This window comes from Vitis vinifera, chromosome 13 (assembly GCF_030704535.1).
Source record: "Vitis vinifera cultivar Pinot Noir 40024 chromosome 13, ASM3070453v1".
Taxonomy (NCBI): domain Eukaryota; kingdom Viridiplantae; phylum Streptophyta; class Magnoliopsida; order Vitales; family Vitaceae; genus Vitis; species Vitis vinifera.
This window is the reverse complement of record NC_081817.1, coordinates 21,583,927-21,602,743: the sequence shown is the minus strand read 5'-3', so window position 1 is coordinate 21,602,743 and position 18,817 is coordinate 21,583,927. Positions and strand designations below refer to the sequence as shown.

The 18,817-nt window shown below is 36.4% G+C and overlaps 1 protein-coding gene across 5 annotated transcripts in view; it reads right to left on the bottom strand.

The window, feature by feature from the left end:
* Positions 1-17,232, bottom strand: part of LOC100264262 (DNA-directed RNA polymerase III subunit 2) — an 80,545-nt gene extending 63,313 nt beyond the window's left edge. For 2 of the 5 annotated variants that reach the window (XR_009467283.1, XM_010660762.3), the window contains exons 1-11: positions 17,044-17,216; positions 16,565-16,650; positions 16,366-16,447; positions 16,040-16,161; positions 15,677-15,769; positions 14,779-14,851; positions 14,616-14,706; positions 14,477-14,529; positions 11,565-11,629; positions 10,092-10,197; positions 9,868-9,978 (exon numbers count right to left, since the gene is read on the bottom strand). Coding sequence is in view for 4 of the 5 variants with exons in the window: in XM_010660762.3 (XP_010659064.1) it covers positions 9,868-9,978; positions 10,092-10,197; positions 11,565-11,629; positions 14,477-14,529; positions 14,616-14,706; positions 14,779-14,851; positions 15,677-15,769; positions 16,040-16,161; positions 16,366-16,447; positions 16,565-16,626 (858 nt within the window). In the remaining variant the exon portion in view is untranslated. Of the gene's footprint in view, positions 1-9,867; positions 9,979-10,091; positions 10,198-11,564; positions 11,630-14,476; positions 14,530-14,615; positions 14,707-14,778; positions 14,852-15,676; positions 15,770-16,039; positions 16,162-16,365; positions 16,448-16,564; positions 16,674-17,043 lie in introns of all 5 variants that reach the window. The other 3 variants (XM_010660763.3, XM_059741464.1, XM_059741465.1) reach the window with 2 other exon arrangements.
* Between the last annotated feature and the right edge of the window lie 1,585 nt (positions 17,233-18,817).

Here is an 18,817-nt window from a genome sequence, read left to right as displayed (position 1 = left end):
TCTTCGAAGGTGTAGCAACTCCCCATTTCTCTATTTCATTGCAACTTCTATGATTCTCCCTCATACAACTTTGATTTTTTTGGAAAGTTCAATGAGACAAATTGTAGATCTTGCTCCTATTGAGGACATGGCCTTATCATCATCTTCCCCTGATGAGAGACACTAATCTTGGTACTTGGATGGGTTTATTTCGTTTCTGTCCAAGTTATTACTTCTTTTCCATTACAAAAAGAAAAAGCCAACCACTATAGGCCAGCCAAATTAATTTGAAATTCTATAACCCCTAAGAGGTCAAAGTCTTTCTCATGATCACTGCACAAGAACCAATGACTTGCTTCAGCTAAGGATACCACACAAAGCAACTATCCCCAACAAATTTTTTTACTCAAGATCTAGGACTATGAGCAGTACAAGCTGAAAGCTCCCACACTGTTTAAGGGCAGGGGGGGCTGAGAATTGGTCTAATCTTGACTAAACCATAGTTGGAATCAGAGGGAACCAGTTGGACAAGGGGCACCCAACGGGAAAACAATTTCTGGATCTTTCACAGCAGGAAAATAGTTCAAAAAGAGTGTCAGGCAGCTGCCCAGCACAAGAAAAAGCAGAAGGGTGGTCAAAATTTTGTGGCAGTTTATCTTCTTCTTGGTAAACATCAATTGGGTAACATGGAAAGAATCATATGGATTTTCATTTTTCTGATAGAAATTCAGAAAAGTTGCTGGAAAATAGTCATTTGATGTTCTCTTTCAGCCACATTTTGGGAAATTGACTATAAGGTACGTGATGCTTTTTGAGGACAGATAAAAACTTTTTGCCGTCATTAGATAGAACCTTCTTCATAACCTCTCTAATGGCATTTAAAGGAAACAACTTTGTAGGCATTTCGTTTAGCCTGACACCTTCATATTTCAGGGGCTACCTATCACCCTAATTACGGGGTGGGACTATTTCTGGTCTGTAATCAACTTAGCTGAGGTGTATTTTTTTTTTTTTTTTTGATAAGTAAACGAATATATTAACGAAGGCAAAAAGCCGTAAAGCATACAGGAAGTATACAAGGCTACAACCCCTAAAACAAAAAGCAAAACAACCCAACCCCTACTTGGAAGCTATCCACTCCAAGAAACCTATAAGGGAGTTCAACTCCATATCAATGTACACTTTAGCCCAACCCCAAAAATTATACACAAACGAAGTCTTTAACTTCTGAAAAGCTAACACACCCCCTTTAAAGGCTAGCCTATTCCTCTCCTTCCATATTGTCCAAAAAATGAAAAGCGGGATGGATTTCCACACTTTTTTCCTTTTTTTCCCCACAAAAGAGTCTTTCCAACTACTAAGAACCTCCTTTACAGAATTAGGAAAAACCCACTGTACACCACACAACGCAAGAATGATATCCCACAATCCTTTTGCCACCGTACAATGAATTAATATATGATTGATAGTTTCCTCTTCACAACCACACAAAAAGCACCGGTTAGGGAATTGCCACCCTCTTCTCTGCAGCCTATCCAATGTAAGAACCTTCCCCCAAGTAGCTTCCCAAGCAAAAAAAGCAATTTTTGTTGGAACTTTGTCCACCCAAACATTGCTATGAGGGAAATCCGCTCCTTCAGCATTAACCAGCACCCTATACGCTTCCTTGACTTTAAACAGCCCGTCCGCTCCTCCCCTCCAAAGAACCGAATCTTCCTCCAAAGTTACTCTATAATTCCTCAACTCAACTAACATATTGTCCACCAACCCCAACTCCCAATCATTGAAGTCTCTTAATAGCCTTAGATTCCACCCTCCATGACCCAGATTCTGGTCCCAATAATCCTCCACAGTGGCGTTCCTTTGGGCAGCCATGGAAAAAAGGTCCGGGAAGACTTGGGACAGCACATTGTTTCCACACCAAGGGTCAATCCAAAACCTTATTTTATTGCCTTTTCCCACCTTGAACACCATGTTTTCCCAACACCAAGTGGATTCCTTCAAAATTTCCTTCCACACACCAACTCCAAACACCCCATTTGCCTTCGGTGTATTTGAAGCAAGGAATTAGTTTTCTTTCCTTTTGAAAAGAAATTCCATCCTTCTTCCTGGTTCTTTGATTCTACTTTTATTATACTTTCTCTGTTCCGTACGAATGCACACACATAAAAAGAAAAAAGGAAAAAAAAAAAAAAAAAAAGCTACATTATTTCAAAATGCAACATTTTGTTAACGAAGTTATCATTGATGTTTTCCAATATATGATGCAATAATACATATCAATACATGCAATAATGCATAAAACAAGAATGTGCAATTGTTCCCCATAAACAGAGTTACAAACTCAAAGATAAATATTCACATATACATTTAGTATAGCCCTACTAAAAAATAATGTATGGGTAACTGAATTTATTTGCAACAGATCCATATTTCTCATTTAAATTTTTTATTAAGATGATAAAAGAAATCTTACATCCATGTCAACACATCACAGGGAAAATTATGGTCATGAGCAGATATTGCATGTAACTGAATAGGCTTGCAAGTTTTTCATTTATACAATTCCTGACTAAGGTAAGTAGTAAGCCATGCAAGTTATGCGACCACAACATGATGTGCTGTAAGTCTATTTAACATGCAACTTTCTTTGAGTAAATATGTTAGGAATTAAGCTTATAATTATGAGAAGAATAAAATAATAATCACTATTAGCTAAGTACTAATATCAGATCTTCAACAATATCTTTCAAATGAAACTATCATGCCTGATCCAAAGATCAGATGTGAAAATATAAACAAATTAGGAACTAGTCATTAGAAAGTAATTTCTGATTTACTGGATAGGGATTGAAATGTTGAAAAAATCCGGGGAATTTGTTGTATCCTCTGTGGCTCCTGAGTCAACGACCTAGAACCCATAGAAGGGCCCCTTGAGATGATAAGAGCCTAAGAAATTCACTTGCCTAGGCCAAAGAACATGAGGCACAATTATATGTAAGGTTTTTTTTAGCAATTCTGGAGAAATCTAATGCAGTGATAGGATTTGGTGTGAGGAGGCATGATGAAGTGCAAAGTTGAAAAGTTTGAAGTGGAAAAAAAGTCTTTTCAGGTAAAGTTTGAAGGATCGAATGGTGGAACTTGGGTATTAGTAACAGAAAGGAGCCATGGTTTTGTTGTATCAGTAGGATTTGGAAGGGAGGAGGTGGATTGGTTAACGGAGCATTTGAAGAAAGCTGTGGAGTTGGAGAATACCAGGGGATTTACACGAAAGTTTAGGGGCGAGAATAAGATTCATTTGATGGAGATTTGCTTCAACAATAGAGGGCGATTCATGAAAATCACCGAGATTGCTACAAGAAGGAAACCTCTACTTCTTGTCATCCCCGAGGGTGTTAAAGGTAATGGATGGGAAGTCCTTAGGAGGGCGATTCTTTCAGTGCAAGATTATTCTGATCAAGTCGGAGAAGAGTTGAAGAAGACGTTTGGCAATACTCAAATGAGTAAAAGCATATATAGAGGTGGTCGGTCATACGCAGAGGTGGTTGCAGAGGATGGAATTAGGAGTGGAGTTCCATTATCAGCTGGAAAATGGGCCAGAGCCGTAATATGTGAATGCAAAGAAAAAGTCCAAGACTGGACTCATGAAGGCAAGGCCATTGCGAGGATGATGGGTGTGAAAGGTATGGTGTCTATAAACCCCATTTCCGCCTTCAAGGGGTGTTTCTTTGTGAGTACAGCAGGAAGAGCAAAATGGTTCCAAGAGCAGGAGAGACTTTTAGTGAAAGGAAGGCCTGTTCTCCTAAGAAGATGGTCGCCAAGAGAAAATATGATTATTCCTAGAAAATTCAAAAGGGGTTGGTTAGAGTTGAAAGGCCTTCCTTTTCACTTGTGGGAGGAAGACCAGCTGAAATTCATCTTGAAGAAGTAGGGGAGGGTGACGAAGGTAGCAAGGGAAGCCGTGAAGCTGTTGGACTTGACGAAGGTGAAGCTGTGGGTGGAGATGCATCCTAATGTCGTGCTTCCAGCGTTGCTTGAGGTGGAAGACGGGGCTTGGAAACATACAATAGCAGTTTCAGTCATCGGAGAAGAGGGTGAAGACGACACTGTCACGTCCGAGACATCCCACTGCAGGTACGAGTGGTTGAAAGAGGGGGGTTGCGTCTCTCAAACGACAAAATTTGCAGAGGGGCTACGAGGTAGTATTAGGGGTAATGAGTGCTACAGTAGGGAGCTTCTTCCCCGGGCACGTTATCGATGCTCAAGTACAAGCATGGCAGCCAAAAGGGAGAAAGGATGGGAAGGGAGCAGATTGGGCTTAGTAGAAGAAAACATCCTGGGGCCCATAGTGCCTGAGACTTCTACTAAAGCCCATCCAGTAAGGGCCCAAAGTGGGAGAAGGAGTCGTGGGCTTCATGCTGGCCCAGACGCCCCTCAAGCCCATGACGCAGCGGCATCCCCTTCTTCTCTCCAGCGAGTGGGCTCCTCTGCAAAAGCGACCACACAGCCTCGTTCAGGCGATGAGAGGGCCGGCGTCGAGGTAATACATGGAGAGGATGGTCGGGCCGATGAGTTACAAGCCCAGACTTTATCCAACCCTAGCCCACCTTCAGAGACAGAAGATGCTAGTTACGGGCGTCGAACTGTGGGCTGTAAGTCAATAAGCCCGTCGGGGTTGGGCCTATTTCTAGGAGGATCGAAGTCCTCTGGCATGAAAGGTAGGTCTCGAGAGGAAGAAAGCGCAGCAAGAAAGGGGAAAGCTCCAATGGTTCAGATGGAAGACTTCACGCAAGGGGAAAAGACGATGGATTCAAGGAAGATGTGGTCCAAACTCTTCCTTCCAAGCGCAACTCGCCGTCATGGACAACGGAGTAGCAGCGAGCCTCTTCCCCTACGGAGCGCAGCGCCACTTAGCGAAGTCCGCAATCTGGAAGTGGATGGCGGGATGGGATCTCAACAGATACGAGGTATCAGAGAGAGTCCCATCTTCCATTGTCTTCTGCCAAGGATATGCAACAGCTAGTCGAAGGAAGAGACCTCGACGTCAAGAGGAGAGATGGACTCGCGAAAATCCCAACTCGAAGATGACAAAGGAGGATTTACGGGCCGAGCGGGGTACGATCCTTGTGGTTCTTCAGTCACGAAGTCACCTTCTATTCCAAGAACCAGAGGTAAAGAAATCATTCTGGGAGGAAATTGTGAAATTCCGGGAGTGGAAAACTTGGAGGAAAGTCAGTCTTTTTCTTCTCAACCACCCGAGCCTTATTCCTCTCCTTTCTGTAATCTGGAAAAGAATCTACTGAGTCCCTCCAGTCCTCATCTCCCAAATTCAGAATTTCTTTCCCAGTCTCCTTCGGTAAATCAAGGTAAATTTAAAATTTTTCCTGAAATAGGCGATGTTGGCCCCTTAAATTTTGTTGGCATCCCTGTCCATGTTGAGGAGGAGAATCAGAGAGTTGTTTCTAACCAGATGTCCGAGAGATCTACCCCTGGGAAGTCTTCTAACCTGATGTCAGGCAGTCCGGGGGTTAATGCGACATCCCCACCGGAAGACTTTCTTATCGATGGCCTGTCCCCTAGGAAAATGGCTAAAGTGCGAGAGGTTCTATGCTCTCTAGACATTAAGGTGTACTCTAGGAGGAAGAATAGAGGCCCATAGGCGTTTGAATCCAGGTGGATTTGGTTTGGAGGGTTAGGGCCTGAGTGTTTTTCCATGAAAATTATCAGTTGGAATGTTAGGGGTTTAGGTTCAAGTAATAAGCGAAAGGTGATTAAAGATTTCCTTAGGTTAGAGAATCCGGATGTTGTGATGATTCAGGAAATAAAAAAGGAGAAGTGTGACAGAAGGCTAGTGGGCAGTGTCTGGACGGTCAAAAATAAGGATTGGGTTATTCTCCCGACGTGTGGGGCTTCAGGAGGGATTTTGTTCATTTGGGACTCAAAAAAGTTGTGCAAGGAGGAGGTGGTATTAGGCTCTTTCTCGATATCGGTCAAGTTCACCTTGGAGGGCTGTGGACCTCTTTGGATTTCTGTAGTTTATGGTCCAAATAGTCCCTCACTTAGGAAGGATTTTTGGGTGGAACTTTATGACATTTATGGTCTATCTTTTCCGTTGTGGTGTGTGGGCGGTGATTTTAATGTCATAAGGAGAAGTTCAGAAAAATTGGGAGGCTCTAGGCTAACTTCAAGCGTGAGGGACTTTGATAGTTTTATTAGAGAATGTGAATTGCTTGATCCACCTCTTCGGAACGCATCATTCACTTGGTCAAATATGCAAGAGTCTCCCGTGTGTAAGAGATTAGACCGTTTTCTTTACTCAAATGAGTGGGGGCAGCTCTTTCCCCAAGGCATTCAAGAAACCCTTATCAGAAGGACCTCAGATCATTGGCCAATTGCTTTGGATACCAACCCGTTCATGTGGGGCCCAACACCTTTTAGATTTGAGAACATGTGGCTGCAACATCCTAGTTTCAAGGAGAACTTTAGAAATTGGTGGAGGGGTTTTCAAGGAAACGGATGGGAAGGCCACAAGTTCATGAGGAGATTACAATTTGTTAAAGCCAAATTGAAGGAATGGAATAAGCTTTCTTTTGGAGAGCTTAATGAAAAGAAAAAAAGTATCCTCAAGGATTTAGCTAACTTTGACGCCATTGAGCAGGATGGGGGTCTCACCTCTGAATTGTTAGATCAAAGAGCCTTAAGAAAAGGGGAGCTAGAGGAATTAATTTTGAGGGAGGAAATCCATTGGAGACAAAAAGCTAGGGTGAAATGGGTTAAGGAAGGGGATTGCAACTCTTAAGTTTTTTCATAAAGTAGCTAATGGCAGGCGAAATAGGAAATATATCAAAACATTGGAAAATGAAAGGGGCTTAGTGTTGAATAATGCCGAGAGAATCACAGAGGAGATCTTACTTTACTTTGAAAAACTCTACGCGAGTCCTATAGGAGAGTCTTGGAGTATTGAAGGATTAGATTGGTCCCCTATTTCGGAAGAGAGTGCGATAAGTTTGGATGCCCCTTTCACTGAAGAAGAGATTTCTAAGGCCATTTTTCAGATGGATAGGGACAAGGCTCCGGGGCCTGATGGCTTTACTATTGCAGTATTCCAAGACTGTTGGGATGTGATTAAGGAGGATTTAGTGAGAGTGTTCGTAGAATTTCATAGGAGCGGAGTAATCAATCAAAGCACTAATGCCTCTTTCATTGTTCTTCTGCCCAAAAAGAGTACGACAAAGAAAATCTCAGATTTTAGACCCATTAGTTTAATCACTAGCCTCTATAAGATAATAGCCAAAGTGCTCTCAGGGCGTCTAAGAGGGGTTTTACATGAAACCATCCATTCTACTCAAGGCGCTTTTGTTCAAGGGAGACAAATAATGGATGCGGTTCTCATAGCAAATGAGATAGTGGATGAGAGAAGACGATCAGGGGAGGAAGGTGTCGTCTTTAAAATTGACTTTGAAAAGGCTTACGATTACATAAGGTGGGATTTTTTAGATCAAGTGTTGGAGAAGAAGGGGTTCAGTCCTAAATGGAGGAAATGGATGAGTGGATGTTTGTCTTCAGTATCTTATGCAGTATTGGTGAATGGTAGCGCTAAAGGTTGGGTTAAGGCATCGAGAGGATTAAGACAAGGTGACCCTTTATCCCCCTTTTTGTTTACTTTAGTAGCAGATGTATTGAGTAGGATGCTTTTGAGAGCAGAGAAGAGAAATATGTTGGAGGGTTTCAGGGTGGGTAGAAACAGAACTAGGGTATCTCATTTGCAATTTGCCGATGACACCATCTTCTTTTCTAACACTAGGGAGGAAGACTTGCAGACTCTCAAGAGTCTTTTGTTAGCATTCGGGCATATTTCTGGGCTTAAGGTCAATCTAGACAAGAGTAATATTTATGGTATCAATTTGGATCAAGCTCATATTTCAAGATTGGCTGAGACGCTTGAATGCAAGGCTTCTGGCTGGCCTATACTCTATCTGGGTCTTCCTTTGGGTGGGAACCCCAGGGCAGGTGGATTTTGGGATCCTGTGATTGAGAGAATTTCAAGAAGATTAGATGGATGGCAAAAGGCATACCTATCCTTCGGAGGGAGGATAACTCTCATCCAATCTTGCCTTACCCATATGCCCTGTTACTTTCTTTCTTTATTTAAGTTACCTGCTTCAGTCACTGCAAAAATCGAGAGGTTGCAGAGGGATTTTTTATGGTCAGGGATTGGGGAAGGCAAAAGGGATCATTTAGTCAGGTGGGACGTCGTGTGTAAACCGAAGGAAATAGGGGTTTGGGTTTTGGGAATATTTTTCTGAGGAATCTCGCTCTTTTAGGGAAATGGTTGTGGAGGTACCCTAGAGAGAGTTCAGCTCTATGGCATCAGGTCATACTAAGCATTTATGGTTCACACTCCAATGGTTGGGATGCTAACACATTAGTCAGATGGTCACATCCCTGTCCTTGGAAGGCTATTACTCAAGTCTTTCAGGAGTTTTCCTCGTTTACTCGGTTTGTGGTAGGAAATGGGGAAAGAATTCAGTTCTAGGAAGATTTGTGGTGGGTGGACCAACCTTTGGGATCCCAATATCCAAGTCTATTTAGAGTAGTCTTGGATAAAAACATACCTATTTCTTCAATTCTCGGTCTTACTCGTCCTTTCTCTTGGAATTTAAATTTTCGTCGTAACTTGTCAGATTCTGAGATAGAGGACTTAGAAGGCCTCATGCGATCTCTCGATGGATTGCATTTATCTCCTTCGGTTCCAGATGCCAGATTTTGGCCCTTATCTTCTTCAGGGCTTTTTTCAGTTAAATCTTTCTTTCTAGCTTTATCCCAATTTTCTAGATCTCCTCAGGTTTTTCCTGCTAAGTTCGTTTGGAATTCTCAAGTTCCTTTCAAAGTGCAGTCCTTCATCTGGTTAGTGGCACACAAGAAGGTGAATACTAATGACATGCTACAAGTGAGAAGACCCTACAAAGCCCTTAGTCCGGATATTTGTATTCTGTGCATGAAGCATGGGGAATCAGTTGATCATATTTTTCTTCATTGCTCCTTGACAATTGGGTTGTGACACAGGTTATTTCAGTTAGCTAAGATGGATTGGGTCCCCCCGAGGAGCATCCTTGACATGATGTACATCAAATTTAATGGATTTGGTTCGTCTAAGAAGGGGATAGCCTTGTGGCAAGCTGCAAACATCGCTCTTATTCGGATTGTGTGGTGGGAAAGAAATGCGAGGATTTTTGAGGATAAAGCAAGGAATTCAAAGTATCTTTGGGACTCTATTGTTTTCTTTGCTTCTCTTTGGGCTTATTGTTCCAAAGTTTTTAAGGGGACTCCCCTTAATGTGATACAACTTGATTGGATAGCAGTGTGTACTCCATAAGGAGTGGTCTTTTTAGAGTGTTTGCTTGTTTTTCAGTGTATTTTTCTATAGTTTAGCTTTCTTTGGCAGGAGGATTCCTCATCCTTCTTTTGTACTTATTTTTATCTATCAAAAAATCTTTGTGTCGTTTCCAATCAAAAAAATAAAATAAAATAAAATAACAATCATTATTAGCTCAGTACTAACATCATATCTTCAACAATATCTTTCAAATGAAACTATCAAGTGTGATTAAAGATCAGATGTGACAATATAAGCAAATGAAGAACCATTTATTAGAAAGAAAGGCTCCGACAAGCAAACCACCTTCACTCTGAAAATCATTACATCCTGTTAAGCAATCAACATATTATTCAAAAGATTCATTAAGATACCGATTTCCCTCACCAACCTAAAATAGATAGAATTTATAATTTTTTACCAATCTATAACAAATTTTCAAATCAAGTTCCAAACAAAGACACTTCTGACCAACTCATTACAGGCATTTAGTCCTAGATCACATGTGTTACCTCCATAGAAGGCAAAAGTAGGGCACTATATCGAGGATTTCTCCCAACCATCTGCACCACCTCTTGATCACTCTCCATTCCCATGGCCTTCATCACTATCATAATTGGAATCTATAAAATGAAACATAATGATGACATAAAATCTAACTTAAGAAAACAACAGTGGGTAAGAAAGAAGAAAAAACCAACATAAAAGAACAAAAGAAAGTCGTTGACATAAAGACCTTTGATGTAAACTGATTAAGTTGCAACCATATCTTTTCTTTCTCCATGACAATAACTGTTTTGCTTTTTGTTGACTCGGTGCTGCTTGTAACAGATGCATTTATGCTACAATGCATAACAGACAATCCAGAGTAGCAATTAACACAAATTGAAATACCATAAAGAGACAATATGACAAAATAACAGGAATTTGATGCTCAAAGGGTTATACAAATTAATTAAAAAACACATTTTTATAGATAAAGAAAATATATTAAAAGCGCTTCAATGAAGATGCAACATCTGTAACAGAAAGTATACTTGAACCTGCAACAAGTGCAACTAAACAAAGAAAGAACAGAAATAATCTAATACGAGAACAAACATATCATCAAAACAGTGAAGAATGGTTGGTTTTGGTCATGTTGCTTCACAACGACCTTTCTTCTAGGTATTCTTCACCCTTCCTCAGTTATTTGAGGATCCTGTGCTTCCAAAGCTTGTTTTTGTGCAGTGGAAGCAGTTTAGTAAAGGAGTCTTACTATCGATCAATTTATAAGGAGGGGTGGATTTCTTTTTTTAATGGCTGCTACTTGTGTAGAACCAATGAGGAGTCAGCTAACACATATTCATCCATTGCTTATAGGCTTGCTTTTCCCAATTGCCATTTCCTAGATGATGCCTTCTACTGTGAAAAAGCTGCTGACCAAGTGCGAGGACTTTTCATGGGGAAAAAGTAGGTAAGTCGAGAACACTGAATCTCAGCTTATTTTGGTTTACATGGAATAGACAGAACCAAAGTTTTTCAATGGGATGGAGCTGTCCAATTTGTCCCTCAAGCCCTTTTTACTTCATTTGTATTTTTCTTATCAAAAGAAGCGGTCCAATACATTTAATTACTAATAAATTGCAATAACATATGATTCTTCATCAAAAATACAATGATTTTAACTGAGATTTAAAAAGTTCTCACTGAAAGTATGAATCACATGAGGGTTGACTCTCACAAGTTATCAATAGTCAAACAACAGACACCCCTCTTTGTTAGGGACTTGTTTAACACATTTCTGTTTTATGTGCCTATAAATATGAAAAAAAAAAAATTGATTTAAAAAGGAAAATAGAAAAAGGATAATCAAACAGAAATAACCAGTGTAACCCAGAGGCATAAAAAACAATATTAATTAGATGCATGAAAGCACTTAAACACCAATCAGCCATCAAAGGCCATTAATTTAGGGATCATGACCAAGGATAAGTAGAATGGTACCAACAATTTGAATTATGTGTGTGTGTGTGTGTGTGTGTGAGAGAGAGAGAGAGAGAGAGAGCAAGTAGGATCAGCAGATGAAATATGGCTCATTCTAAAAATTAAAAACATAAAAATAAAGAAAAACTGAAAAAGAGGAGGAAGAAGAAGGAACATGAAAGGGTAGGTTAAAATGGAGAAAAGAAAAGATAGAGGAAAACAAACCCAAAATAAAGCTACTCACTTCCCCTTCTTATCAGTGTCAATGATTATTCTGTTCTTCGAGAGTTGTTCTTGTATTAAGATCACCTGGAGGAGATTAATGGTGTCATAACCATGTTAATAACAAAATACAAAAAATATTAAGTTAAAATGTGGGGAAAAAAGAATGGCAATGAATGTAAATAAATCTGACACAAGACAAGTAGAATTTACCAAGTTCAACCAAAGCTGCTTAACAGTGAGAGTAAAAGGAACAATGCAAGGCAAAAATTTCCCAAGCACCAAAGAAAGATGTATAATATTCAAGACCACAGGAAAATAAGTTCTAGATATGCACAAAAACAATCAGGCTCTGTGCTCCAATCTCAATTGCACTTTTGAGTTCACATTCAGTGCCAAAGCCAACAAGGCTACCCAAAAAGGAGGAAAAAATAATATCATGCCATACCAGTAACCTCATGATGCACATGTTCCCTTTCCAGTCAAATGCGATCCTTTTGGTTTTATTCCATGCAGAGGCATAGTTATTACAATGCAGCTACACATTTTTACTCTCATAACTCCCTTCTCAATTTCACATTGCATTGGAGAATGTCACAAAACAGCATGGTTCAGTTTGCCCATGAGAGGCAATAACTGGTGAACTAGAGAAGGCAGGGCGCAAAAGAAAATGATTGATATGCAAATCATTAAATTGGATAGGAGTGCAAAACAAAATGTTTGGAATAACAATTCTACAATAATCAAAGAAGTGGAAAAGTAATACTTTGATTACTCACTGAAAACCATTAGATGTTAGATCAACTGTAGTTCTTACAAATCACAAAGGCCATTTTATTAATATGAAACTTTAGTTTACTGTATTAGGGAGAAGTAAGAACACATATAAAAGACCAAAGATACAAAAAACCAAAAAGTTCCCACTGTTGTACTTGGGTGATGCTTGTGCCCCTTGTAGTGCCACCCCCCCCCCCCCCCCCCACTTTTTTTTTTTTTTTTTTTTTTTTGATCAAAAACAAAATATATGTTTTAAGAGAAAAGAAACATGAGAAGGAAGGATGAGAAATCCTCCCCATGAAGTACAAGGCTGATAAAAATAAAAAAACTAAGTAAACCTCCACTAACCAAGGAAGGCTATACAAAAGGCCGACTGATCAAAAGAACTAAGTAAACCTCCACTAAACCAAGGAGAGCTATACAAAAGGAAACAAAAGGCCTATACAAGTAAAACAATCATGACCCTTCCCAACCCTAGGGTGTACATAACAAAACAAAATTGTCCCTTACCAAAACAAAAGATTAAAACAAAAAAACAAAAAGACAAAAATAAAGAAAGCAAGATAGCGAAAGAGAGAGAGAGAGAGAGAGAGAGAGAGGGAAGAACAACAACAAGAAAGAACCCATTCACCAATGAATCATTTTTGCATAAACCTAGAAGTTTATAAAGTAATACAACAGAAGTAATGTCACCCATGTGTGCATGAAGTATAATTGGACAGCACTAAAAACAAGGAACTAAATGTTTGATAGACAAGTGCACTAAATTAAGTGAAGACATGAGTCTTTCAAGAAGTTCAATTTCTAAATTAGTGATATTGCGTTGGAAATTAAGATTCCAAGATGACGGGTAGGAATTTCCAAGGACGCCTAAGATGGTAAGATCTCTTTCACCATCAAGGTATGCCTAAACAAACACTAAATGTAGATTCATTATTCATGGTTCTCATGTATAATAGTTTTCATTGGGTGGTTTTTATTCATCCAAGTAAATTTTTCCCATAATACTCCACTTTACTAATTCCCATTAGGGAATTAGATGACTCAAGATTAGTTTGAAAGTATTGTTTAATACAATAAAAGCTCTATAAAATAATACTCTTGGGACCAAGAGAAATTATTATCTTAGCAAGGTTATTGATTATCAATAAATGAATCATTTATTATTATTGATAAATGAATATTTATTAGTTTGGAAAAAGTTTTATGTTTCTATTGCCATACTTGTACATGTATGACTTATAAATCCAAAGACAATAGATGTGATCTAAAATTATTATAGAAACCTATGAGATTCTAAAAAAAATAGATGATTATAAATTGTAGAAGAGACTCCTCAAAGAAAGAGATGTGGTGTCAAAACTTATGTGCTAGAAGATAAAAAAGGTTCCAAACAGAAGATAAGATCTTTCAAGTGCAAAGAAAGGCAGACCACTTTAGATACATATTTTGAGAAAGAGTTTGAAAATAGAAGTTGTAAAAAGTTACTCAATACTATATTATGATTTTTTATTTACTATTTTCTTATGTCCTTCATCAATCACTAAATTAATATTTCCTTGGGGCCTTAAAAATTTCTAAAAAAATTATAATCTTATACATTTAGCAAAGTCATTAATTTAGTACACTAACCCGAACTGGAACCAAAAGATTTTATTATTTAAACAAGGTTATTAATCTATCGAACATTTATTTAACAAGGTTTTATTGTGTTTAATTTCCCACACCATCCTATTTACATGCATTGTAGAGCTTAGCACCTAGTATTCTAAAGAATTCCAAACCACATCAATGTTCATTTAAGTAGAAAATTAACAACCAGTGACCTTAAAAAGTGTGATTCAGAGAGGGAATGCTATACTTTTGTTTATGAGATAAACATATCATAGTCCAACTAGTACAGAAAAACTTTTTTTTACTTTTTAATAGGAAAAAATTTATTTTTTAATAGACGATACTAATATTAGATAAGAGTACGATGTATCAAAGAAAGAAGAATCGAGAAGCCCATGAGAAATGAAAATGTACATGAGCATAAAGAAAAAAATTCATAAAAGATGGCCTTGGGCTGCCCAACACTAAGGATTAGTCACCAATATTGAAACACATACTATAACCAACCAAAAATATAAAACAAGTAAATAAAAGCAATACTACCTTCTCGGTTCCTTTTACAACAAAATATCCTCCAGGATCAAGGGGACATTCACCTAAAATCAATAGTTAAAAAACAATAAATATCTAATAGATTATTGCAAAATAAATAAATAAAATTTCAGTCTTTCTGTACACAAACCGAGTCTTGCAAGTTCAGCTTCATCCTTTTTATATAAAACACAGCAACAGCTCCGTAACATGATAGGCATTCTTCCAATAACAACATCATTCTACAAAATCAAACAATATAGAATATCAAAGCATGTCTTCACTAAATACAAATTGCAAGAATTTTAAAATACCTTCTCCACTCTGGTTTTTTGAACATGACTCCCTGTAATATACTCTATATTAACCAATATTGGAGCAGCATACCTGAAATTATCAGCATATCAATGAGATAAAACATAAAATGGATGTGCAAAAGAGTTGCAAATCCACTTTAAATCCAATTATAAAGTAACATATACATACATACATACATACATGCATACATACATACATACACACACACACATATATGTCATAAGAAACCTTCAGCTTGCTTTTGTGTGTCAAAAGGAATATCACCCATTTAAAACCAGTAATCAGTAAAGAAGTGGTGCTGTTCAAACTCATAGAATGCACCAGCAGGAACATAAAAGCACCACTTCGATAAATTTTACAACATTTCTCTTGCCCCTACCAGTCCAACTGGAAGGTCAGCAATCAAAGACTAGTGATCAGGAAGCCCAACCCATTGTGAACTATGGAATATATTATTCAAGAAGTAACATATTCTGCCATAAGCCTTCACAAGCTCAAGAAAGAGGTAGTCAGCCATCAATCCAAGTTTCATAAATAATCATTGACATGAGTTTTTAGGAATTTCAAAAGGCCAAAAGGCCATTAAAAATCAATAAGTTATTACTCACATTTTAGTTTACATAAATTTCAAAACGAATGAGCAATGAGAGCATAACACCTTCACGTGTGACCTGTGAACATTCTATTCCCATGAGCATTAAGTTGTGCATTAAGGTGGGTCATGAGGTGGAAACCTCAAAAGCTTTTTAAAGCTATCCTTTCAATTTCATAGTCACAACTCTCAGAAGAACAATATGAAACTTAACCATAAAAGATAATTGTCTCACGAGAATAGAAAAATAAAATCCACTATTAAAACACTAAGCATCAGACAGGAGGACTATGGATACATACGTCATGTCAGATAGCCGACAGGTATGAGGATTAAGTTTTTCACTGATACCATCCACTGTTATTGATGGTTCACCAATTCGGACATCTTTAAACCTACACAGAAGAACCAAAGGAGGGAACATTCAACCAACCAACCATTTTAAAGAAATATAATAATTTGGAAATATTCAAAAATATTTCAAGTATATATTAAGAAATTATCTTAGATGTTCCAAGGAAACTGAATTCTTTCTTCCATTATGCTTTGTTTAAGAGTGTAAATGGCACTTCTTATTGTACCTTCAAATTCAATTTTAGTTGCAACAGAATCATTCGACTTCCAAAGAAGTCCAAACATAACCTAAAGAAATAGTGAAATTTTACCTCAGATAAATACTTGGGTCCACACTTGATACTATGCGATCATTAGCACGAACAATCTTCTTTATGTCGGTTTTAACAAAGTAATTAAATGAATCCAAATGTTGCTTCACCAGTCCTCTCACCTATTAACTCCAAAAAAAAATAAGAAGAACAATAAAATCATACGTCTAAGAATCGTCAAAGACACACACATACATAATGACACTGACACATGCCAAATACTTGGCTTCAAAGCCATTATGTAAAAGGGGTTGATTGGATACTTCAGGGAATGAAATTTTGTTCAGAATATGAAAATACCCATTAAGAGATAGAGAGTAAGAGACCTTTAAAAACTCAGGAAGGAGAGGGAACTTGTCCACAGCTTGTTTGACAGGATCAGCAGGAAAATGCTTGTGGATAGACATCCTTCTCATGGTTAATAACAAATGCAACGGGAAACGAATTAGACATAGAATAACAAACAAAAACACAAAACCCAAAATCCACAAAAGCAAATAATTTATAATACAAACAAGAGCTTACTCTTCTTGCTTTCTTTTAATATGATCAAGCTTTTCTTCAACAGACTCTTCCTTGAATCGCATGATTACTCCTCAGAATTGAAGCAACTGCGCAAATGGAGATTATCACGCTGAGATAGAGCAGAAAGCAAAGGTTTAAGACGAAGGCCACAGTCTAATTAGCACAACACTGCTAGCGGGCGATGCCCCCACCCCATGGCTAAAAACGACAAGAATATGCAAAACAACGCAACACAATGCGCCTGTAATTTCTTGCATGAGTGATGTCCTTGAAATAGATACAGACTAATCAAACGCTCAAAAACAAAAACAAAATCATAACTCACACCAATCCGGAAAACAAAATCTTGGTTTTTTCCCATTTTTCAAAATGAGAAGCATTAACGTGGTTCAGTGATTGGAAGACATCACCATGAAATAGAGAAAAAAAAAAAAAGCAGAGCAACAGATACAAATGCCCTAATTCAAAACAAAAGATACCTGAATTTGAGATTGAGAAGCTAGAGAGAAAGAACAAGAGTGAGAAGGAGACTTAAAAGAGTGAAAGGAAAGTCCTTCTTCTTGGTCGTCTTCCTCCTGCTTCTCCAGTGGATTTGCAGAGATAAACGAAAGCTCAAACGCACGTGCTATTTACATATGAAAAACTGTAATATATGAACCGCCAAACTTGTGATTGCTTATTAGGGTTCAGAATAATGTTAAATATTATATAATTTTTTTAATTATTTAATAAAAATTATTACAAAATAATAATTTAGCAAAATTTTTAAGTATTTATTTTTTAAAAAAAATATTATAGCTTCATAAAAACTTTATGCATATATTTATTTTGTAATACAAAATCTATATAAGAAATTAAAAGTAATTATTATTTTTAATATTTAATAAACAAGCATACATTTGATAAACAAAATTCCTAAAGTTATAAGAAATCAAAAAGAATTATTTATTTTATTAATTAGGATTTCTTAAATATAATATTTTTAAAACTTTTACCAAACTAAAATAACAACCCCGATGAGATTTCTAACTATTATTAAATTAAAATAAATAAATAAATAAATAAATATATATATATTTCAATTGCAATCTTATAAAGAAAAAAGTAATAAAGGTAGGTATAGGCATTTAAAAACACACAAAAAAAAAAAAAAAAGGTAGATTCCACTTTTATGATATGTGATATACTTAGAAAATTATTAAAGATTATTTGATAAAACTTAATACTTATTATTTAATAATTTAAATTGATTTTAAATTAAATTACATTTAAATTATTGACTTAAAATTTATTATTTAATTCTTACTTTAAGTATTAAAGTTTTTAGATGAAATTAACTTAAAACTTAATTCTAAATCATCAATTTGACATATTTACCCTCATAAATTATAATTAGTACAAAAGAAATCGAATAATAATGAAAGTAGTAGAGTAACAAATAAGATCATAGAGGTAATTAGGGCAAATAGGGGTGAAAAGGTAAAATAAAGATGTGGACTTAAAAATAAATTAATTGTTTTTACTTATTACTTAAAGTTGTTTTTTACTTTAGGTCATACAATTAAGAGCCCGTTTGGCAGTGATTCTAGTAGAAGTGTTTTAATTAGAAGTGTTTCCTTCTGCAGTGTTTCTATGTAAAACACTTTTATGAGAATCAGAAAAAATAATTTGAATAGCGTTTTTGATAATATGTTGTATAAGTATAAAAACACTTTTAGTATTAATAAATTATCAAAAAAGACATATAATTTCAATTACAAAAAGAAAATAGTATGGTAAACAAAAAACTTTTCATTACAACAAAATATATAAACATCTAATATATATATATATATATATATTGTTAAAAAAAACTAAAAATAATATTTTTTTATGATTTAAATAAAATTTTGAAAAAATTTTACAAAAAGAATTGGATTAATAAATAAATATCAATTATGATATGACTAATTATTTGATTATATATTAGTTTAAAATTAATCATTGTTTTATCACTATAATAAAATTTTTAAAAATATTTACAAAATAACATCTAAATCAATAAAAAAGAACATTGAATAAAAGATAATTTTCGAAGTAAAACAATATATGATTATCTATTAATTTCTCAAAAAAAATTCTAATTAAAAGTAAATAAGAAAACAAATGTTTTCATAGCAGAAAAAGGGGGGATTTTGATCATTATTATTAGAAGACATCTACACAAATAAAAAAAAGAAATACATTAATAAACAACAATAATGTATATTTTCA